Source organism: Columba livia, chromosome 3, assembly GCF_036013475.1.
Source record: "Columba livia isolate bColLiv1 breed racing homer chromosome 3, bColLiv1.pat.W.v2, whole genome shotgun sequence".
NCBI lineage: Eukaryota > Metazoa > Chordata > Aves > Columbiformes > Columbidae > Columba > Columba livia.
In genome coordinates this window covers 120,771,330-120,795,519 of record NC_088604.1, presented here as the reverse complement: position 1 = coordinate 120,795,519, position 24,190 = coordinate 120,771,330, and the positions used below count along the sequence as shown (strand labels likewise).

Below are 24,190 nucleotides of genomic sequence, written 5' to 3'. Positions count from 1 at the left end.
CATCAGCTTTACTAATCTATCTCATCTACTCAAATCTTCCCAAACCATCAAGTTACAGAGCTATAGAACCATATTTAAACGGGAGTCCCTCCAAAACTCACGTCCACTTTCAGTAATTGCAGGCTGACAAAAACCTCCCCACATTCACAGACTCGCAAACCAGATCGACTTGTTGAAAGGCTGATAAGAGCTGCCAGATTTGTTGGTAAGTAGGTTCTGTTACACACGACTGTAAACAGAACGCGAGTCTCTCTGGAGCCCAAACACCTCCCAGCGCTCTGAACGCAATGCAGCAGATTAGAATAAATCACATCCTTGAACATCATGTTCTGAACCTCCACAACGCAGTAAGTCTAGCTGCAAGTGCTGCAATAATTAAACACAGTCGGTTAACAACGAGCTCTTGAGACCTTGCTTCAATCCATTTAAATTTCTACAACATATTATTCAAACGTGATCTACTTCGTTAACAGTATAAGGACGGACGGAGCGCCCGCCTGTCAGTATTGTTTAGCAGCAATTTGTGAGTCTCTGAAGAAGCAAGCTATTAAATGAAACATGATGTGCTAATGCAAGACCCAGACTAGAGAGAAGCTTGGCTGTAAAGTGAACAAGCTCCCAAGTGAACTGGACTCATTTACATCACTACTTGCCGCATTAAAACCACTTTCATTTCTAAATTAATCACTTAACTAAAAGGAACCCTTTGCTGCGAGGAGCAGCCACAAGCAAAGCCACTGAAACCATCCATTAACAAGCTAATAATTCAACACATCTGACGCTAAATAACTTACAGATCATCATACTCCCATAATGACTTCTAGAATATAAAAAGTGCAGAGTGGCAGCAGAGCAATACTCCTCCAATCAAGTACGTTGGTTTTTTCCTTTGGTCAGAATTGACTGACCAAGGTCTACAAAACTGCAACAACATCAGAACAAAGCCACTCAAGCACAAGCAAAAGCCAAGTGCAGTACTTGCAAGGGGCTCCTGACACATGAAAACATCCAAAATGACCAGGCAGTTTGCGAATGGTGATGCTAGCAATATTAGAAGTGCAAACTGTATATTACAGCAAAGAAGAAGATGGGCAGAACCGTTAGGCCTGGGACCTTTGTATCCAAATAAGCAATAAAAATTATAAATGTATCTTTATATGAAGAAACAAAATCTGAGTTTCACAGGGTAAAGACACCAAGTACTCCTTAAAGCTGGGGATTCTGCTGAAAGCACAGGTTAAAATTCAGCATTACAAAATATATAGGAATTATTCTGCAACATACTGCATCTTGCCAATTATTATCAAGAAAACAAGATTACTTGTCAAAAACAAGCAAAAGCTTCCATGGTAACAACGTGATTGTCAGTGGCTGTGAACATAGACAAGCTTTTTTGATTTGCTTCTCTGTAGTGCAGAAGAATAATTTTGTACGTTTAAAATAACTCGATAAATCGTACTGAAGTGAATAAAAAGTATTTTTCAAAATGACATGAGGCTACGAGGCCTGGAGACAAAAGCAGCAGCCAAGCACCCCGAAGAAGGATTTCCTTTGTGTTCGCCAACAGCACAAAAGCAGCGGAAAGGACGGCGCGGGGTGAACGGAACAGACTGGAGGGTAACGCTGAAGATCCTTCACTGTGCTTGAACCTCAGATGTACTTAATCACACCATCTAACACAAACCTTCGGTTCTGTAAATCAGCGACACAGGATGAAACACCTTCCTGATCCCCCCCAGCTTTTGGAAGCCTGACAGACAAGACTCAGTGATTGACAGACACCATTTCATTTATTTTTCCTGAGCACAAGCTTATGGTCCCAACTGCACTTCCAAGAGCAGCCTGTGTACACGGATCTTCAGCAGCACATGCACCACAGCCACGGGGTTGGGTTTTACCTCCTGTGTTTGTATGTGCTCAAGTAGCACCAGCTCAAGACACGTACAATAACTTGTCAGACTGACAAGCAAGCTCACTATGATCTTTTTATCACCATTAGTAACAGCAGCTGCTAGACAACTCCGTCCTATTATGCACGCATCTTTCACAAAGCTAAGGAAAATCTACTTATAACTAAAGAAATACTTCCTTTGTGGGCTGGATGTGTTAAAAAAAGTCATTAAGAAGTTGATACGATTAAACAGGAAGCAGACCTAGAGTAATAAAGAGTGGGTTTATACTGTTTTCACACAGGAAGGCCTTTTATCTTGTTGAAATTGAATTTTCTACCAACAGCCGTGCTGATATTTACAGTAAAATGATAATATCCCTCTTCCAGCTGTACTTAAATGAAGAATGAAACAAAGCAACGTTCCATTCTGTTGAAAAAGTAGGAACAATGGAACTTCTAAAAATCACTAATGAAGTCTTTTCCGAACAGCTGTTTTCCTGGAATGGAATATTAAAAGAAAAGATGGAATAAGAAATAAGCTCTCCTAAGCTAGGGATGTTTTCAAACTAGGAAGAATGCTAAGCTAGAAATACTTGCTGTGGGACTTTAGAACCGGTAGCGTTCCCACAAAACACAAGGGCAAGCAAGCAGCGGTGTGAACGCAGGCAGTTCAGGACGGGTGTCACTTGCCTCGAGCTGCTCGTCTTCCAGCAGTTTTATAACCAGCCACCTGATGTCCTTGACCGCCGCTTCGTTGTTGAGGAAGATGAAGAGGTTGTAGAACACCATGGTCTGGAGGTAGGTTAGCACGGTATAGCGAGCATGCCAAGAATTGCTTCTTGCTGTCTGCAAGAGAAAATGGAAATCAACTATGAGAACAGAAGAATGTGAAAGAAAGCAGCTGCCTGATGTAAAGCTCACAGTATTTAACAAAAAGCTTTGGGGGACAGTTGCAAATAACTACCCTTACTCAGGTATTTTTGTTTCGTACACTCTTCAATTTCCAAAGCACACATTTATTATTTAAATGATAATTTATTACAGGCTGAACTTGCAAAGTGTACTGTTATTTAACAGGTACCCAATACTGTAAAAGGAAGCTGGCAAGTTTCTCCCTTTGATTGACTTCTGACATCAGCCACAGATATAAATAAACCAGGAACTCCATTCTTCTTGAGTAAATACACATGCATTTTCATTGGTGTAGTTTTTCAGAAAGCAGTAGGAGTTGATAAATACACTGTACAAGTATGAAAAAGCAGAGATTCAAGGGCAGTTCTTTAGGTGGCGACTCATTTTGAGACTGATTTGGAATTGTTATGCTCATGAGGAGACATGTTTGGCTTAAACTGATCCACTGAGGAACTACATTTTAATTTATTAAAATACTGTTCAATTTCTTATCAAGATACAAATTGTTTAAACGTTTGGAAGTAGGAAACAAACCAAAATACATTTACTAAGAACGTTTCAAAACACTTCTAAAATTATTTTCTTTCTCTTCAAATCACAACTACTGTAAAACCTTTAAAAAACCCCAACAAAGCACAGAGTGCAGTGGGTAACAAGAAGCTTTAAGCTGGTCGGAGCCCATACTCACTTGTTTTAGCACCTGAAGTACCAAAGGCACTTGCTGAGGATACAGCAAACCCTGAGACATTAAGGACAAACACATCTTCGCATCTCTTTTGAGCTCATCGTAGCTATTGTCATTTTCTACCGGTGCAATCTATAGAACAAGATCAAAGAAGGGGGCAGGGAAAGGGCTGGTGTTAGTAAACAAGCATTGCCAACTGCAAAATCCTGAAAGAAAGTATTTCAAGTATTTCGAGTTCAGTTTCACAGAAGCAAACCTTTATTTTGTGGATACATTACTGTGGGATATCTGACAGCTGTTTATATAAAGACACGGGCTCTGGAGCGTGCAGATGTGTGTTAATGCAGATATGCAGCTTCATAAAAGAATGCAGGGACTAGAGGTGCCAGGAAAAACAAGGTCCGTAGCACCACTGGGAAAGAGTTGTATAGTCATGGAACAAAAGAAAACAACTACAGTATCAGAACAGAAACAACATATACATACATTAATTAAACACTTTTTCTTCCACCATGAATTAAAAACATTTTTCCTCCCAAACTGCACATGTACACATTCACCTACAAGTGATTACTGTCAGAAAACCATTTCACAGGCTGGATTACCAACCCTAAACATACATAAGCATAAAAACCCCCATTTGACCTCCTCAGCATGCATGCTTTTATCACCATTATTCATTTGCTTTTTATTTTAAAAGTCCCTTATGATTTTGCTTTATATATAGAAGGCTTTTTTAAAATCAAACATGGCTAATAAAGCAGCCATCAAAGCATATACCTTGAAAAATAAGGGCAGAAGCTGGAGTTGCTCAGTGACAGCTGTAGAGAAGGACCGTCCTGCACTTGCCATCAACCACTTCAGAACTGTTTGCATAAAGAGAAACAAACAATCACTGATTAGGAAGATAAAAGCCAGTAAAGCTTGACCTTGTAAAGGTGGCTTTATAAACCTCAGCCTTTTTACAGCACAGACCTGAGAGGTGAATTTACGTACTGCAACTGTATGATTTGCAGACTTCAATCACCACCCCCTAAAATACACCCCCCACCCCCAATTTCTTAACTCATTAAGTAACTCACTAGTTTTTAAGAGTTTAATGCCCTGAGTTCGCTCATCTTGTTCACCAACTCCATTCTCTTCCATAACATGATTCTGAATTTCTTCATCTGCTTCCATGAGAGGTTTCAGATTTTCAAGTATCCGGGTAGTAAATTCATGGACACGAGGAGATTTAGTTGCAGCAGTATTTGGCAAGGCAACATCTATCATGAATATGTATGTCAAAACACTAAAAAAGCAAACAAAGCAAGCAAGAACATACAGTTAATATGACTACTGCCTAGGGAACACAGCTAAAAGGGATCTGAGATCCATTCCTTGAACTTTGGAGTTTAATTTCCCTCTTCACTTCAAAGTTATTTAGAGACAAATGTTTTCCAAATACCCTCCTTTGTAGATATTTGAAGGAAGCAGGGTTAGACACCCACTAAGCTACAACCCCTCTCTCCTTCAAACAGATCTGCAACTAGTTCTTAAGTCACTGAGATGTTCTCTAAAAGGTTCACTGTATATTTATGGCTTATTAGGGCTTAGATGCAGTAAGGTGGGGTGGTTTAGTTTGGTTTTGGGGGGGGTGTGGTTTTCTGTTTGTTTTTTTTAAGAGCTGAAGTTTCTGCAGCAAGTCTAATAACAATAATTTACCTAATTTCTATTACCAGTGTTCACACACAGAGATAAGCAGTCGCCACGTCAGCACAATTATTTAGATACTCTGTTACCCAAATAAAAAGAGGAAACCAAAAACCAAGGTGCGGAAGAGAGCACTGACCTTCCTATTCTCTCTCGGACGTTCTTGTAAACCTGCGTGAGTTTGGGTTCCAGGTACTTGAGCAGCCGGTGCAGCAGCTCCGGTACCCGCCACTCCTGCTGCGCCAGCCCGCCTTGCAGCACGTACAGTCGGCTAGAAACGACACCAGCACAACACGCTCTCACTACGTATTATCCGTGCTTTATTTCCTCCTTTATTCACTCACAACAAACCAATTAAAATTAATCTTACCACGCATCTACAAATGATCCTCCTTCGCCACTCAGTGGAGATTCCAACAGCAGCTCAAATAACCAGTGCAGTTTCCTGGGATCTCTGCTCTCCTGAAAATAAACAGGTATCGGAGATATAAGCAAACTGGGCATTTTTTACATGTAAATAATGTATACCCAAGGAAAGTTTTGACAGAGATTTTATTTGCGTCCCTTGGGTTTATTCTATTAAGCAAGTGCAAAGTCAAATATCTTATCACAATGCATCTCAATAGGAGGAAAACCCAATGGAAGTACACACAGTTTTAATGATTTGGTAAATACAAGAAGAATAGAAGGAATTTTATCTTCATTTTTGACATATATGAATAATCACGTCTGAATTTTGCTAACTGCCATGGTTCTGGCTGACAAACTACGCTGAATTTTGCTGAGTGATTCCAAAGAATTACTGATCTAAGATGCTTTATTTTCTTTCTAAAAATGTTTTATATGTCTGCCAAGAGCAGAACAAAATTCCCAAAAAAGCTATGACATTTTAAATGGATGTTATTTTTATACCGTATTTACGGTTTTCAGTTTTAGCTGATAAAATATACTCAAATACCCCTGTTCGTAAAGCTCTTATCTACGTATTATCTGCAACAGGTACTTACACAGGAGGTCGCGATGCACGTGCCCCAGTCGTTATAGGTTTCCACTGTGATGTTGGATAAAGCTGTTCGAAGCAACGGACACAGAAGCTGCCAAAGTTTTTCCACCTGCTCAGCAAAAAGGTGAAAGATTTGTCTATTTCGGGATAAAATGAATGTCTAACCTCTGTGAACCCAAATCCTCCCGTCTTATCAAATCATGGAAACCAATACCGACTCTGGAAGCAGCAATGCTATGATATTTATAAAAGGAAATAAATATTTTCACAGGTAAGATTTCAGGAATCCTTTTAATTATGTTTACAAGGCGTTTAGAAACCGTGGACTACGTACGCACCATTTTCCTGTTGATTTAAGTACAATCGTATCAGAGACGGCATACAGCTCGCTCTTGGCAGCACAGCAGTCTTGTCTACCACAAGTCTCTCCTCCAATTTTCAAGTTTCTTTTTTTTCCTTAAGGAACTGATTCTCCCAGCATTACTTTCAGCACAGAAATTCATTTCAAGATAATCTAGACAGCTAGGTCTAGACTAAATAAAGATGTAATAGTCTGAGGTGGGCACAAGCATTTATTCCAATTGGAAGTTATAAACCATGTCTGCTTTGCTATCTATCTCATTACCAGCAAACTGGATTTAATCTTGAAGCATTTTAAAAACGCCTGGTATTACATCGGCACCAAACCAAGCTGTGAATGGTGCTCAACGTTTGGCAACGAAGCGCTAAGAGTTGCAACATTTTCCAGTCCTTTCTTGGATGTAGTTGACACATTAAAAGCCCTTAACTTCACGCATTTTATATGCTTAATAATGCAAACTTATTCCTTAACTTCTATGAACGGCTCAAAAGTACTACTTGAGCACCTTCTCAAAGGTCCAGTGCTTCGAGCCCCGGATTAGCCCCGCTATAATTTCAGCCACGCATCTCTGGGTGCTCTCGTGGGAGTCGGCCACCAGCTGCTCCAAGTGCGGCTGCAGCACCGGCACGAAGGCGTCGTCGAAGTTTCGGAAAAGGCCCTGCAAAACAAGATGGGAAAGCATCTTCAGTAATCATCGGTTATCCAGCTCGTTCATTGGCTTCGTAAGAACACCAGAAGATCATGAAGTGCTTGAGATTTGAACAGGCAGAAAGAGAAATTACTTCGCTTTTGTAACAGAATTATACACAAGTGTCCTATGTACTCTAAATATATGTTTCCCTAAGTAGTTATTCCGAAGAGAGGATTAATAGCATTAATCACAGCAGCATTCCTTTTAAAAAAATCAACATTTTGCAACAGTGTGGGGAAAAGCCAAGTAGCGCGTGGCTCTTCCACACTTGGACAATTATCTACAAAATGGAAGGGATTTAGTTACTGAACTCCAGTTACCTTGAAGAGGCAAAATCTGCGAGGATTAAATTTGTCTTTTCCTTTCCTATCTTCTAACGACAAAAATTTGATTAACTGCTCAACAAACTTGGGGTCTGAAAAGTGATCATATATAATTTGTTCTGCCTGTAACAGGAAAAAGAAAGAAAAAGAGATTAGCTTTGAGGTGCTTGATTGGCACAGTGATATCCTGACCTTTCCAAGCCCCATTTTGCATTTTCATTCTATCCTTGGCAAAAAATCACGCCTGGTTATCCATTTCCCTCCCCACTTTATAATGAATATTGGGTAATGTTTTGCAAGGCTTTGGATTGTCTTTCCTTCCACTAGCACGACCCCTACAAAGTAGCTATTCCCACTATCAGTAATTACCTTGTTCTAAACCCTGATAAAGATTTCAAAGGGAATAAGAAAGTACTCATTAATACAATTATTCCATGATCACTGACGGAGAAGCTGCAATACATTAAAATAAGAATTTCTTCTTGCACGCTAATGCAGTCAGTGCGAAAATGAAGTGGAAAAATATGAGTAAAAATGTCTTGTGGGGATTCAGGTTTCAGAATAGTTATAATTTATTGCTTGTTCAAAACATGATAATAACCACACAAAACTGCACAGTTGTGTCTATCTCCACCCTGGTTTGAAACCAAGCAAGGCCAATTTGATCTCCGTATTATCTCCACAGCAATCTGCGGACAATACTAAAAACAAGGCAAAGTAATATTGAACGAGGCCAGGAAACAGAAAGCCTCACCTCTGACAGCTCCTCTCTCCTCCGCCCGAGCTTTGGTTGATGCTCAGCTGGAGCGTAAACTGTCATCGTTCTGAATATTAGAAAAAAAGTAACAAAGTGAAATATAGCTTACCATCATTTTCTATATTCTCTACATTAAACAGGATTTAACACCAACTCCAGAAGAATAAAACTGAAAAGAAAATTTACAACAACAAAACAAAGTCTGTTGCTATAAATTTTTGTTCCAGCAAGCAATCCAGAATTATTAGTGATAGAATACTCTGAAAATTCTATCGTTGCAAAAAATGCAAATACGCGTATTTCGTTTTGAAACCAGCAATTATATAGCCGTATGAAATATGTGCCTATACTACCCGTGAAAGCCAAGGCTGTTTCCTGCTGGTCGCTGTGCGGTACTCACCTGGGCCAGGTGTAGTACCCCCAGTGCGTTTTCTCCACAAAACAACACGACTCCCAAGCTTCCTTGGTCTTGGGCAGCCGCCCACTGTCGTAGTGCAGCCACTGGTTGTCGGCGCGGTCACCGGCCTGGATGCCGGGAGGCTTCGGGCTGCCGCCTGCTTCCAAAGGGATTTGGTCACATCATCTGCCAAACTACTTCACTAGCAGCCCCAGCAAATCTTACAACTTACTTTTAATCAAAGATTCCTAAGAGCTTTTACGGCTCCCTCCCCCCCAGTCAAACCTGTGCAGAGATTTGCCCTAGGAGATTAAAAGTAACACTAATAGATTTCTTTAGTAATTTATGTAAATGTGCCATTTGAAATGATTTTTTAAAATGAATAAAATGGAGGTATACAAATTATTCTCACAAATGACAAGGCTTTCTGAAAGGAGAACGAGCATTTCTCTGAAGCTTTGATTCACTTCAAAACAGTGAACGGCTTAAAACACACTTGCAAGGATAACACGGTTTAAAAAAAGAACAAAACACCAAACTAAAAACTGACCAATTATATTCCCTATTCTGTCTGCTTAGGGCATTAACAACCAGAGAGAAAGAAAAGCTTGTGATTCTATGTTTAATTTAAACAGAAAAATATGCTTTAAAAAATTTTAGCATATTGAATATTATGATATTTCTCTATTAAATAAAACCTACTTATTTCATAAGGGCAGATGGGCACTTTCTTGTGCGCTCTCTTCAGCTGCTTCAGGATCCCAGCCACGGCCGAGATGGCCACCTGCAAGGAAGAAAAGGGCATGAACTGATCCGTTCCACACAGAAAGGTCTCTCTGATCATCTCATTAGACACATTTCAAGGCAGCTATTCAGTGCCCTAAAAAGCCGGTGACAATGACAGTGAACTTCACCACCCCAGTGGCTGAGAATTCCCCAAAAGAAGTAGATCTCGCTCATTTCAGGGGATGGAGAACATGGCTTAAGTGTGACCTTCCCAACCCATAAAAACCTCCCCACAAAGCATTTTCAGAGGGAAAAAACCAGAGGCGGTCATTGGTTTCAAGCAGAGTGAACAGTGCAAACGTAACATGTAAATGGCTCCCTCCGAGTAAGAAGCTGCAGATGGAAAAAGCAGATCTCTGCAGAAGAAACTGCAGAATTCAGAAACAAATGAGAACAAACAGGTATGTTCCACATTTTCACCGTCTGCAGACCTCACATTGTTGATCCAAAAATCTCATGAGTTACAAACCAGAGATAATTACGTCGTTTTTACCTTCCGAACTACAATCGCATCGTGGTTGAGACACTGCACAAAGAACTTGATGGCCCGGACAGGCAGGATCCTGTCATCCCGCAGCAGCAGAGACAGAAACCCAATGCTTATGTGCTCGAACTTCCAGGGACTAAAATATTTTAAAATATATATATATATTAAAACCAGACAGTAAGTAACAGAGTTGCATGTACTGCTTTAGCATATAAATGATTCTATGGATTAAGGTGATGTAAATATGTTTTGGACTAATATAAGTAATACTCTATGCCACTGCTATAGTCAACGAGTTTAAGTGTCATTTAGGGAAACCTCCATGTTCTGGGAACGCAGAAGCGCAATCAAACATCTTCAGTTAACGATGTCTTTTGGATCTTGGCATTTCAATGTAGAATACAGAGCCCTAGGGGGATCCTTTCAAAGGTCTTAAACATAATATTTTGTTACCAATTTCAGTCTGCTAGGATGTCAGTGTTATGCAGACAGAACCGGAGCTATTTTTCTCCACAACAAACAAATATTAAAAAAATAATAGGTCAAACTAATGGACACCAAAGCTGAACTCCAAGTGTGATGATACCGTATATGAACAAATCAAGCTCCCAATGAAAAGCAACTCAAGACTCACTCACTTCTTTACCTAGGAAACAGTAACGCAACCTTTCACCCTTTGAGGGTGAAAAATGTTGCTTAGTTCTGGTCACGCTAACTGCACTTTTTGACGCAATTGATATTTATTCACGCAGCCACCCCTGAGCCACCCACAAAATTTCTCATAGACAGAAAGGGAGACTTACAGATTTCTTTGTTCCACACAGTCCAGCAACATGTTGACCAGATTTTCATAGTTTCTGAGGGGAAAAGAAGGAATCATCAACCCAACACTGTGAGAGAATTGTTTCAAAATAGAATAAAAGTTCCTCAACGAAAGGTGGGTGAAGGCAAGGCAGCAAACGCAGCACAAACTGGGAGGGCAGGCAAGAGGAGGAGGAAGGAAGGAAATGACAGGCTGCAAGTCAGGAGAGAAAACATACCACAACAATCCTTGGACATTCTGCATTTGTTGAGCTTAAGATTTATCTTAGCAATTTGGGATGATTAAATCTAACGTAGGGTAAATATTAGGCAGTGCAAGCTGGTATGAAGGGAAGTTTAACGTACCGCAGAGCCTCAGCGTTCTTTTCTTTCTGCCGCTGAATTCCTAACTGAATCTCCTCTGAGCCGAGACCCGTGAAGTCTGAGCTGGGATGTTCTGATTTCTGCAGCAGAACGGCTATCTCAACACATTTCTCTGGAACCTGTCCATAGAGAACGTCAAGATTTGGGACTGAGAAGCAAATTACAAGTTTTAAAAATACAGGTCTACATTCCTTTGTAACAGAAATCAGAATGTGATCAACATCGGAACATTAAACAATATGAGTCTCAAGCGTTTATGTAAGGAGATGCTCTCAGAATGCAAGACTTTATCCCCAAGCAACCCGCCACTTACTGTAAAATCCAACCCAATGGTTTCATACTGCCTATGGATTTTTTCTGCTAGGTCATCAAAGAGTCGGACTATGGATGGTTTTTCCAAGGACATGGCTTTGCTAAGCCCAGAAGAAACAATCGCTGGCCAGGTCTGCGCAATACAGTCCCAGTCATGGAGATTGGCCAAACATACTCCACTGTGATTTCCAAGGAGACAATATAAGGCACCCTGTAAAATGAAAGACGCAATTTAAAAAAGTCAAAGCATGGTTCACATGTAAGTGACAGCTATCTACATAACCATGCACCCACAGAGAATACAAATTAATCTTCACGTTACCATATAATTAAAATGTACCATAAACGTTCAGCTATGTGGCCTCTGTCAAAATACTGAAGATTTTTCACAGAATTCTCTTTGTGCTAAAGAACCATTTAAATGAGATTGGAAGCCCTGCCAACTAATTGATGCACAGAACAGCTGACTGATTCCTTGAATTCCACTATAAAGGAGGTTATTCAATGATCAAGTACCACACCTGGCCTTTCTGTGGCCCATAAAAACACTTCCTAAAGACAGACATGAGACAAAGTTAATGAGACAGTACTTTAAATTGCTTTTGAGTGACGTCTTGCCGGTCTGGACGCAAGAACTCCAAAACCAAGGGAATGATATCTCTGCAACAAAAGTTGTAAGTTCCCAGAGCTGTGAAGAACGCCTGCTGAGCTTTACTTCTGACCTGTGGGAAGAGACACCTTACTAGACAAATATACACTATACAAAATCACACCCTTAGCCATTTCAGTCCCCTATGCACAGAGTTTACACCACGTATTGGTGCACAGAAACACAATTATTTGTAAAGGTTGTAAATAGCAGGCTCCCCCTCACCCTTGCCCACGGTCATTCATAAAAACCTACTTCTTATTTCCAGCATTTACTTGAGAACATCTACAGAGTTAAAGAAAACTCTTTATGTTGCCAAAACCATTCAGTGTGTTTTTCAGATCATCTGAAAATCAAACAGCTAGACTAGCAGAAGGCTCTTCAGAGCCCGTAGACATCGTGCATGGATCTGAATCTATATACTCACAGAGTTCCCAATCCAGCTACCGCTAAGCTCGTTCTGTAGATTTTTAAAACCTAGGACACCCTCACAGCTACCTCCCGAAAGGAGATTTAGCATTCCAAATAGTGTCAACCTGCTATATGTTTATTGACATTTTTAAGTGAATTATTATTTAGAAGCCTCGAATCAAATCTCTCAAAAAATCTAAGATTTGTAACCTAAGCTGGCAATCTCTCCACTCAGTTCTAAGTTCCCTATTCGACAAAGAAGGGACTACGCTTAAAGCAAAAACTATGCCAAAATAGGCAACTACTGCAAATAATTAAGGGTTTCATGTTGCCATCGAAATGAATTGAAAAGTGAAGATCCTGAAAACAAAACTTGAAGACATGAACAAAACAAAATCCATATATTCCAGTTCACAAGGGGTTGTTCCTTACCTGGCCATATGAACTTGTGGACAAACACAAAAGATCTCTGATCATCTCTTGGTGGGAGGTTTTATATTCACAGCCTTCCATCGTTAGTGTTCTCAGCTAAATTGCAGAGAAAACACAAAGGACAGATTGTATTTACATTTCACAAATGCAAAACACAAGCGTGGGATTATTGCATCTTTTGCTATACGGCAACATAACAAATGTTACATTTCCAGTGAAATGGTCGGTGAGGATTCAAGTATTACCTCATGCTGCAACATAACTCTGTCAATCAGCAAAGCCCGGATATGCTGTTTCTTCCCTCGAAGCTGTAATCAAACACATCACTGGGTTTAGATTTCAACATTCACATTAGCAATTCGTTCTGACTGAATTCCCCATGCCCTTTTTTTCATCTAGAAACAGGCAAATTTAGTGTCGAAATTCTTCTTGGCAGACAACCTCCATGTTTTGCCCCGGTGAAGTTTTCTGTTTGCTATTCCTCTGCAAGCCCAAAGGAAGCTCTGGGCCCAAAGACATCCCAGAGCACTATGCCAAGAAATGCTCAGCTATTTAGTCACAAAATTTCCAAGTAAAGGTACAAAACAACATTCTTATCAAGAAATTAGATTTCAAATGTATGAAAACTGATGAGGACATTAACAAAACCATGACAAAAGTCTTCCTGAACACTGGGAACTATTGCAATCCCCACCTACATTTTACAAAGAAAAAGCTCACTGACCCTGTTCTCCATCGACTTTTTCACCAGATTGAAGCTTTTCCACCGTGAATCAAACTCATGTTTGTGAGACCCTTGGAACTGTAAAACATCACTAATAATCTGTAGAAGAAAAGTGATGACAAAGAGTGAGTATTTTGCAAAATGAGTAATCTTGTGTTAAGTACTACAAATTATAAATATACCTTTATTATTAGAAATAAAGACTTGGTATCATCTTCTGAATTATCAAGTATATAGCCTGCAATTGGAGGAACAATAATTTATTATGAGACAGGAAGAGAGCTTTAAAAATTAACAATAGTTTGAGTTCTACAAAGCTTAAATTTAAGGATTTAGGCAAAGTAAATGAAACAAGTTTCTCACTGATGAAGTTACACTTGAAAGCACAACAAAACACAGCGCTTTAGATAGAGGAGGAGTGGCTCAACTTACGCAGCAATTTCCTTGTAACCCTTGCAATTGTTTCTCGATAATTCTCTCTTGATAGATCTAGAAAAAAATGAAACATTTTTATCTTTATTATACAGGACTATAAAAAGCAATTTCTAGATAAGCAGGTCAGTGGAAAGCTGGAGCAGATTTTTCAGGCAGTATGGCCTATTGTAAAAATAACCATCCTGTGATATGTAAGGGCAGTTCTCTCACAGGACCTTCTTTCCTTTATCCACTCGCAAGATTCTTATAGGTTCACACACATCATTTTTTGCCTTATACTTACCATATTCAACACCAGTGTACAGTTTTGTCTCTTCCAAAGACACCAGACTTGGAACCCTATATGAAAACAAACCAAGGATTACTACACGTTATGGAAATCATTGACTATGTGACTTTCGCTGACGTTTAATTCATTTTAACAAGTTAAATTACAGGCCAGACATTAGCATCTACTTACAGGTGAGCCACCCTTTCTCCTTGCAGAGGAGGCAGAATGTTCCCTGATCCAATCAAGCAGTTATGCACGATAGCAAGACACTGCTGCACATCATCTCTTAAACAGAAAAGAAAACCCGATTACTTATCTGCTAAAGGCTTGAAGACACACAAATGCTAAAGCACGTTTTTTGCTGAGGTTTTAGACGAGCTCTTCAGCTGTATCACTTCCAAACACAAGAGAGAGCACTAATCAAACCAAGGTGTGCTTTTCTGATCCAACCTAATTCTGTTACAGAACTCCAACACCCAACTTCATTTCCTGGAAAACTTGCTTTGGGGATTTTACATTCTGAAACAGTGAAGGAGACGTCAGTATAATGAGATCAACTCATCGCAAACCAGACAGCTTTATGCCAAACAATTGTTTTGAAGAAATCTCAGCTCAAACCCATGCAGTAAGGCCAAGAGAAGTCCTCCCCACCACATGCAGGAGGAGGGAATTCACTCTTATGAGTGAATATTTTACTGCCTGAAGATAAGTTATTATGCAACAACATGAACAAGTTTTTTTTTCCTGTGTTATTTTAGAAAATGAAGGAATTCTTTTTAAAGCTATCTTATCCAAAGTGGTACATTTCCTATCTAGTTACCAACTGTGCCCATTGTTCTCATCGTTGTGGTAAGCAGCTCTCATTTGTAAAATAACTCTGTTCAGCCCTCTTAAGAGGTTCCCAAACTGCAGAGCTCTAAGTACCCAGGCATTACTTATCAGCTCTCTAAATACATGTGTTCAAAGGCTCTTACGATTTTGCATTTTATCTTTTGCAATAGAAAATCTTACTCTGGAGCTCCTAAATATCTTAAAAATGTTTGATTTCCGATTATTACTGAGTGGAATACTGGGGGGAGGGAAGACATTTGAGAAGAATTCAAGCTCCAGAAATACAGCAATCCAAAGCAACAGCAGGCTCACCTAGTATCCCATTTATTCACCCCTGTTACTCCCTCAGCAACTAATAACATTCTCTACTCTGGTAGCTTTGTTAGCCTTCCAATTCAACTGGCAACTCATGCACTTGGCTATATTTGCCCCAATTGCCACCATTTGTCTCTATTAGGCAGCACAGTGAAGCCTTGACCAAACTGAAGTGCAAGTCATTAGAAATCAACACCTTAACATACAAGGTGTCAAGGAGAACAGGAAGAAAAAACAAGAAATAAACACACCCATGAAACAAAGACTTCAATAGTAAGCACATCCTTTTCTTTTTTTAGTCTAAGTATGCGTTCTGATTGCAGTTTGGTGGTGTTGATTTGTCAAGTGTATATTCTCTCTTTCAGATTAAAAAAAAAAACCCATAGGAATTGATCAGACAGAAAAACCATTTGAGTCTGACACACCACGGCCTGCTTTCTGTAGGGCAGGATCTTACAGCACGAGGTACAACGGCACATGAGTATACATAGCGTCAAGGACGTGAAGTTTTAACATAAGAAACACGGAATGTTCAAGATGTCATGCCTGTGAACAGCTTTAGCCATCTGATACTGTAAAACGCTTCAGCACATACTAAACTTGCGGTTGTCTTGTGCTTGGGGAACTATCATATGAAGCCAGTTTCACAGCAGCAGAGTTTCACAAGGCTGGGCGAGGGTATTCTTGCCCCATTCCCATTTGTTATGAAAACACCTCTTCATTTCCAACGCTGCCACTCGCTGCAGGGCCACGCTATGTCCTGAATTGCTGAAGGAAGCGGAGAGGCACATTTCCAAGCCAAAACGGTTCTGTGTTCCACGTCACAGCTCAGGAACACAAATGGTTGTGCCCAAGTAACAAGAGTCTAGAGAAAGAGCTTTGTTTATTGCTGACTACAGCTACATGGAAACGTAACTTGTGGTATGGATTAAGAAAACCTTCCAGAACAGAAAAAGTCTTTATACCAATATGGTGCCTTGAGATTATTTTTAACAAGTTATTATTTTCAAAATAATATGTTATCCATTTTATGAACTGCACTTCCAAGCTCCATGTACTCTTAAGAGTTAAAAATCTTGGAGAGACATTTGGAATAATCTTGAAGACGGTGTAACATTACAGTATTTTACTCCTTCATTTTTGTAGCGCCAGTGTGATTGGCAATAACTACTTAACCGGCCACAAATGCACCTTCTCCATGTTCTGTATGACCACGAACCTGGACATCTCTAGCTCGCCAGCTGCATAGTGCTCCAGCCTGCTGAGCTCGGGCTGAAGAAAAGTATCCAGCAAATAAAAAGCGAAGTTTATTTCCTCAGGCGAAGGAACGTGCCACTGGATGTCCAAGTTCCACAGGTCACCTGGCTTACCCCAGTCCTAGAGCAAATAAAGACATCCCGTGTTAATCAAAACAGGAACCAAATTTTCTATTTTAAAAACATAGCATTTAATATTACTAAAAAAACCCAAACACATGAACTAGCTACTGCTTTCCATTTCCTTTGTCCAGTTTTACATGGTAATTGAATACAAAGCTTCACCATCTGTTCTTAAAAAGCCTGACAGCAAAGTCACTGTAATTTTTTTTCAATTTCAGAGGACGAATTAAAAAATAAACCTATTTTTGTGTTGGGGCATTTAATTAAGATTTGTTTGTTAAATGAGTATCTGGTCCAACTTGATCTTCCCAAAAGTTCATAAAACAAGAATTAGATTGTCAGTGGTTGTGAAGTTAGGTAAAAGAACACTTTGCAGCAAAATGCAGCTTTAAATACAAATAGGCCAGTTGGAAACGGCTGCACTGTTCACCTGTAATGCTGGTGAACTCACCTCCAAGTCTTAAGAGCAGCCTCAGTGTATCACTTTTGATGGTTCAGTAATTTGTAATATTGCCACTTCTGCTTTCATTTTATCAGAAGCTGAGCGTAGAATCACTGTTCGTCTGTTATGCTGCTACCTGGAAACCACCATATCCCCTTTCTGGCCGCTGTTCTGCACTGATGAACCCGTTTTCCCAGGCACGTGCCACCGCTTGTGCCAGACGACAACCACATTGACAGGAAGAGGAACACGGAGAGGCTGCAGCTCTCAGCCACAAAAGCTCACGAAAGACCAAGTTTGTCCCAGTGCAACAACGCTTCTTACGACTGGATATTTAAGTTAAAGCAAACAGCAAAATTCTCCTCCTAAACTTAACTGTTTATACTGGTGTACTTCATGTCTTAATTAAACACATAATATGTTACAAGATTAAGAATCACGAGCAGGCACTCTTGCTTATTGTAATCACGCAATCATTGTAAAACCCCCATCATAAAACACCAACATGTCATGCTATAAAACTATTCAAAACGAGAGTCGGTATCCATTTTTTGCTATCACCATAATTTAAAGTAACATGTAATTTGCCGTATGTTTCAAAGCCCAAAGCATCTTTCAATTACACTTTCCATTGCTGCTGCCTATGTTCAGAAATCTCCAAATAAAACCAAATCACATAGTGTATGATTGTTTTTTTTAAAAAAAAAAAAGCAAGTCAAATCCTCTAATCCTAAATAAATGAAAATCCTTGCCTTGATAGGAAAGTATTCAGAAAGAGGCTTGTCAAAGCCACCTGGCACACTGCAGTACTCTGTGGGGTAGATAAGTGTAGCAGAACGAAGAAGGTGGTGCAGTAGGTTACAAGACAGAATGTAACCCTGCTTACAGGTTAGGTGGAGGGTTCGCTGCAGTATCTTCCCAAGCTGCTCCCTGTACGGTAGCAACTTCTTGCCATCCACTCGAGTGATCTGATAGGAAAGACAAACGTTCCAAAGGTCAACGGAACTCGCTTTGCTGCGGAGGAACAGAGAGGGTGAGGGCGCTCAGCCCGCCTGGACCGAGCTTCCTTCTGCACCTCGCGCTGAATTCACCTTTCACACTGACCCTGCACCTCAGCTACGACTGCCGCCGCTGGAAAAGTTGCACTAACACCCACAAACTGCTTCTTGATCCTGCCCAAAATTTTCTGGCGATACTCATCTATGTTTTGAGACTCATTTAAAAATATTTACCTTTACCCAAAGCATCTCATTTTTTTCCCTGCATGTATCCCTCAATAACTGTTTGTATTAAACACTTGAATATATTTTCCACATACACACCATATGTTTATTTCCTTCAAACAGCAGCCGCTTATGCCCCATTTAAAACTAGATAAGAAAAATACGTTACGCAATGTCATTCATACAACATTTACTTCGTTTTAACAGCAGAAGTTTAACACCAAACAGGATCCAATGATAAACACGCATGGGGAGAACACTTTGCAATACCTCTGACAAAAGCTGAAGGTTCCAAAGCAGCTCCTTATCTAGTTCTTCGTCATGTAAAACATCATCATCTAGAGGAACAAGCAACAAACACCGCTGTCACTCTGCTGCAGCCGACTTCGCCAAACACCCCAAGACATCAAGCAGATGCTTGCACCCCAAAGTTTACTCCCGACCCTTTGTATTGCACCAGGTCTGACTGGAAGCTACTGTAGCCAATGTAATATCTTGAAAGCTCTTTGAGAAACTGAGGAATGTCTGGAGACATTTTTCACTGCCACGTGTTTAAAGCAGCATGCTCCTGCAGTTTGATAGAGTTCTGTCGTGAAATTACACAGAAATAGTGGTTGGTTTGTCTTTTTAGAAGAAATACTGGATAGAATGAATTTCCCATTATTGGGAAAGCACGTAAGTTTTAAGGATTATCTCCATGTTTAACAAAAGTCAACCCAAACCAAAGCCAGCAACGCCAGAAATCCTATAAACTTACTGACTGTGAGGTGAGTTATAACGTTGCAGCAGTGCGGTACAAACAGCTTCAAGGATTCCTCAGGGCGGCACTGGAAGCGGCAGCGTAAAAAGCACATTAAATATATAAAGATGCCTTTTGGATCTCAGTGTACACTGATAAAAATCTTCTAACAACTTTATTGAAAAGGAGAGAAGAACAGATTGTATCTCAACTCTGATTCAATCCAGAGCCTGCATGGCTTCATCATTTTTAAAAACTCATTAAAAGCTAAATTTAACATAAATGCAAGAACAACACTTGGTGAATTAACCTCTTGAAATATTGCTATATGCAACCACCCGATTTTAGAAGACATAACATTAAGAACCACCTGTGTTTACAGGAAAAATTATAGATCTTACATAAGAAAATGTAGTAGTATTGTCTTTTTTAAACTAAAGATGAAGTTAGAGCATTTTCTCTCACTTTTACCGCAGCTCGGCACATGTCAGCAACCATTCGACCAGCAACTCTTGTCTCAAATATATTTGAAACAGCAAAGTTAAAGACCTTCTCCAAGGCAACCTAAAATGAGCACAGAAAGATGGAGGTTACCTTTTTTCTTTAAAAAAACTAGCTATCATCAAATGGTTGATGTTACACAGAAGGCAGCACCTGTACAGAATAGTGTTTTAGAAGACTGCAACCCTGATTCACATTTGAAAACTCAGAATAGAGAGACAGAGAAAGCAGCTCTGCGGAATTCCTAATGCTGAGTAAAATGTAACTACCATCACAATTAAAGCTGACAATACTACAGAATAGAGAGATTAAAACTTAGGTGAATAGTAACTGCTTAGGAAAAAGATCCTACATGTTATCAGTGCATGTGATTTGCACTCTCCGCAAAACCGCCAGCTCGTAGCGCAACTATTGCCTTGAGCAGCAGAGTAAAGGCTGCTACACAAGTAGCAACAACAAAAGCTTTGGCAAAATAGTTTCAGTTTGCACATTTTCACTTTTTCTTCTTATTTATTGCAACACTTGGTTATAGTAACAGACTGTAACAGCAAATAAAGTGATAAAATAAGCTGTTAGAATGACTTCTCCTAATGTTTATCATCGGTTGGCAAGAGAGCACCGAGACCTTAAGAGCTCTGTACTGATGTATATAAAAATCATAAACCAAATTGACCTGAAGTCCTAAACTCCCCTCCCATCAGCCCCTTCCTTGGTTAAACCTTCATAACAGGACACCGGAGGAAGGAAGAATCTGAATGCACCAGTCATTCGCAACAGAAGATTAAGCCCATGTTCCACATACCTTAAAGATATCCTTAGAACACTGAGTAAGGATTGTGCTAAAAGTAGAAGAGAGCCCTAACTCCACGAGACTCTCCAGATGAGTCATTTTCTCAGTTTCGGTCTCCTCTCTGGTTTGTTCCAGCGTGCTGCTCTCTATAAGCCCAAAACATCTGCACAAACACAATCAGTGCAATGTCAGTAAGCAGAACTTGAAAGCATTTGTAAGTTCTTCATGCTGAGCTTTCACTTATGCTTGGCTTACTTACCTATCCATAAACTGCAGCACAAAATCCTCAAACTCAGCCGTTGCAGAGCACAATTCTCTTTCCACCTACAGTTTTCCAATGCAAAAGAAGCACAACAGGTTGGCTTTTCTTAAGCAAACTCTATATTACTTCCTATATTAACTACATCAAAAACACTTCCAATTTTTGAATTACATAGACTACGGTGCATTTCCCATCCAAGTTTGAATAATCTCGAGTACACCACATGACTCAACTCTGATGTTTTCTTGGCTCTGCTGACAGGTTTCTATTAAACTCCTCTGTCAATTTTTGAGTGTCGCAGCTTTGGGGCAATAAAATTAACCTTCTTCAGCAGCTGAGCCTTCAGAATTCGTGTGGTCTGTAGCCACCAGCTGCTCCCTGAGCTACACGAAGGGTCTTCTAGCACTGCTTAAGATATTTTCCGGTTAGGATAACCAGAAAATATAACACTTTAAAGAGGAGCTAGTGCATTAAATTATTTCCCATAGGAGGAAAGCAGCCCTGAAAAGTTAAAGACTGCATTTGTTTTTTGAAAAATAAATACAAATAGTTTTGTGGATTTGTTTTGGTTTGATTTGTTCTGGTTTTTAATACGTGAAGTTTCAACAGGAGACCAAATTCCTTCCAGTGCCCAGGCAATCAATGAGTTACCTTTTACCTCGCTCTAAGCTGGACTAGTTTGAAACTAGAAGTGAGGTATGTACATCTTACATTACCCTTACATTTCCCTTTCTTGTTACCTTAATGTTTGATGGTGACAAGAAGTTTCAAAAATGTAATGCTAACCAAGCTCCTATTTTATTAGGCTCAGAAAAATTTAGATAGCGAGGGACCTCTGGAGACCAACGTCCTACTCCAAGTAGGGCAAGCTCAGAGTCAAGCCCGAGTTTAAGTTTCCACTTAAAAATATCAAACTGCTTCAATTTAACATTATCTCTACAACAACTTATCAGTAAAAAGCAATGCTAAGAATACCCGGTCAGTTTGCACGCTGATGTCAGCTCCACCACACTACCCAGAAACAAACATGATCTGCATCTTTGGGTTTTTTTGATGCATCTTTGTTTAACATAGTTTTATGTATAAATGAGTATAGCAAACCTGTTACAGTTCTGAAGCGATTATTACAGTGCTAGAAATGAAACTGCAAAGTGACTGCGCAGCGCTCTTACCTCTGAAAGATCATCTCTTTCTTGCAAAACAGATGAACAATCTACTAAAGGCACCAAAGTAGAAAATGTTGCAATGAACTGGAATGTAATCTGTTGAGAGTTGCAAACAGCTCCTTAATAAGTGTTACTGTATTCTACACATTCAAAAGCTTTTGCAATTAAGGTATGGAAGCTAAAGCAAATTACAGAGAAGTAAAAATCCAGAGCCTAATTCTTCCACCCCAAAACTTCAATAGTTGTTACTGATTTCACATGAAAAACTCACCAGCCAACAGTGTGCAAAACCACCTCAATTTTATGAGCAAAGCAACACTTATCTTGTGCTGAACTTTAAAGTTACAAAACCCCTACGATCTTTACACTGTTTGAATTGTCAATTAATAGGAATTCCTGAAGATGTGGGCTTTGGGGATCCAATTTAATGAAAACCTTGTGATAAAGGTCTTCCTACTGATTGTAAAAGACTAGGAATACTTGCTAGGAGCTTTGGAACACCTGTTTCATCTTGTTTTTTAGAGCTGCCCAAAAATTCAGCGTAATGCTAATCACAACCTGGTGTTAAAGATTCACTTGGCATTGTCTGACAAACCAAAAACATAAACGTAAGTTAGCAGCCTGTAGTATTAACTTTGTACAAATAACATTGCGCAGGAACAAAACCAGGCTGAGAAATTCTGGAAGCATGAGTTACTTGCTTCTGTACAAATATAAGAAAAAGCTTTCAGAGCGAACTAGCTGGCTAACTATATTAAAAAAAATTAACAATATTAAGAAAAGGTGTATCCACTCACCATACACTTGCTGAAGTCGTTGGGATCCACCCCCGGCAGGGCTCTCATGAGCAGAGGTAGCATGTGTGTTGGGCCTTCGGGAAACCACCTCCCCCCCGACACCAGACTGCGCGCGACCCCGATGACACAGCTCAGGGTGGCGGTGAGCTGGTGAGGCTCGGTCAGCGTCTCCAGTGCAGGATATGTTCTGTGAAGTTCAAGAGCAGTCAGATTAGGAGCAATAACGGTCCTAAAATCTCCAAAGAAATAAAAATGGATTGAACAAGTTATTTTCTACAGAAAAGGCACAAAGTTTCTGCAGGAAGATGTCAATGGTTCCAAAATCTTTTTTCTAATCTTTTTCCAATGGACTTAATGTTTCTCTGTTAGAAAATGTTCCTTTCATTTGTTCAGTCTTGTTCAACAAATTCAGGATTAAATAAATGTTCAAACCAATTCAGGATTAAATAATTTGCTAGCAGTTGCAGCACAGGAATTACTAACTGCATAGGCTCCTAGACTGAAAGCTATGATGATTTTAATGTTTGAACTTTCATGCAAGCTGTGTACTTAAAAGCATAAGGTTCTTTTAGTAAGCATGAAAATTTTCCTTGACTGCCTCTAAATAGATAAGGGATATATTAATGTTACATATGTCCACATCTTTTTTATAAGCACCCGTTAAGTTATGGTGATTTTTAAACCTTTTTTTACACTCAGTACCTCTTAGCAACACTTCCTGCTGCTATCTGCAACCTCCAGTTCAAACAGGAGTCAGTGCTACCCCTGCCCTACGTCATTTGAAGCACAAAGGACCGACATCCACTCAACGGAATGAATTTGGAGGCGCAGCCAAGGCAAACATGCCAGTGATGGTTTGAAGGGCTGAGCAGACACGCAGTCTGCTCCCAGAACAGCAGAGCGGTCGTACCCAGCTCGGCGGCCACGGCCGGCCTGCCTGCAACTGCTCTGCTGGAAATGGTCTCGTACCACAGCACACTGAGCACGTTTTTACAGACCGTTGAGTCAGGAAGGCATGGGACTCGGGAAGGGCTTCTCAAGACAAACTTATCTCTCCATTGTTTTTAGAATACGAGTTGTTAAAGTACCAAAGACCGCACAGGAGGAGGAACACAGACAGGGACTAGGATGGAAGTTCGTCATCGGGACAGACAGTTACATTTGTCTTTTGGAATTTCAGGCACCAAGGCATTAGCAATAGCACAAACTCAGTATTATACAGTGGCACATACTTTAGTGATTTGCTTATAAAGTCGGAAGCCAAGACAGTAATTTTAAACAATCTGTAACTGTACCATACTCTGACACAAAACAGAAATATAAAACTTATGCTTATTACAA

At 39.9% G+C, this 24,190-nt stretch overlaps 1 protein-coding gene across 4 annotated transcripts in view; it reads right to left on the bottom strand.

Annotated features, from left to right (window-relative positions):
* The window catches only part of PSME4 (proteasome activator subunit 4), a 47,455-nt gene that overhangs the window by 4,803 nt on the left and 18,462 nt on the right, over positions 1-24,190 (bottom strand). For 2 of the 4 annotated variants that reach the window (XM_065059957.1, XM_021280470.2), the window contains 33 exons: positions 22,850-23,036; positions 22,059-22,148; positions 20,884-20,948; positions 20,637-20,787; positions 19,799-19,897; positions 19,352-19,421; positions 18,865-18,932; positions 18,124-18,339; positions 16,770-16,927; positions 14,594-14,689; positions 14,417-14,472; positions 14,131-14,187; positions 13,881-13,936; positions 13,699-13,797; positions 13,220-13,282; positions 12,975-13,070; positions 12,073-12,204; positions 11,484-11,693; positions 11,153-11,289; positions 10,789-10,842; positions 9,992-10,121; positions 9,415-9,496; positions 8,716-8,872; positions 8,313-8,382; positions 7,556-7,681; positions 7,050-7,202; positions 6,188-6,292; positions 5,551-5,642; positions 5,320-5,451; positions 4,571-4,779; positions 4,269-4,354; positions 3,492-3,620; positions 2,582-2,737 (listed from right to left, as the gene is read on the bottom strand). In XM_065059957.1, coding sequence (XP_064916029.1) covers positions 2,582-2,737; positions 3,492-3,620; positions 4,269-4,354; positions 4,571-4,779; positions 5,320-5,451; positions 5,551-5,642; positions 6,188-6,292; positions 7,050-7,202; positions 7,556-7,681; positions 8,313-8,382; positions 8,716-8,872; positions 9,415-9,496; positions 9,992-10,121; positions 10,789-10,842; positions 11,153-11,289; positions 11,484-11,693; positions 12,073-12,204; positions 12,975-13,070; positions 13,220-13,282; positions 13,699-13,797; positions 13,881-13,936; positions 14,131-14,187; positions 14,417-14,472; positions 14,594-14,689; positions 16,770-16,927; positions 18,124-18,339; positions 18,865-18,932; positions 19,352-19,421; positions 19,799-19,897; positions 20,637-20,787; positions 20,884-20,948; positions 22,059-22,148; positions 22,850-23,036 — 3,787 coding nt within the window. The remainder of the gene's footprint in view (positions 1-2,581; positions 2,738-3,491; positions 3,621-4,268; positions 4,355-4,570; positions 4,780-5,319; positions 5,452-5,550; positions 5,643-6,187; positions 6,293-7,049; positions 7,203-7,555; positions 7,682-8,312; positions 8,383-8,715; positions 8,873-9,414; positions 9,497-9,991; positions 10,122-10,788; positions 10,843-11,152; positions 11,290-11,483; positions 11,694-12,072; positions 12,205-12,974; positions 13,071-13,219; positions 13,283-13,698; positions 13,798-13,880; positions 13,937-14,130; positions 14,188-14,416; positions 14,473-14,593; positions 14,690-16,769; positions 16,928-18,123; positions 18,340-18,864; positions 18,933-19,351; positions 19,422-19,798; positions 19,898-20,636; positions 20,788-20,883; positions 20,949-22,058; positions 22,149-22,849; positions 23,037-24,190) is intronic. The other 2 variants (XM_065059958.1, XM_005513163.4) reach the window with 1 other exon arrangement.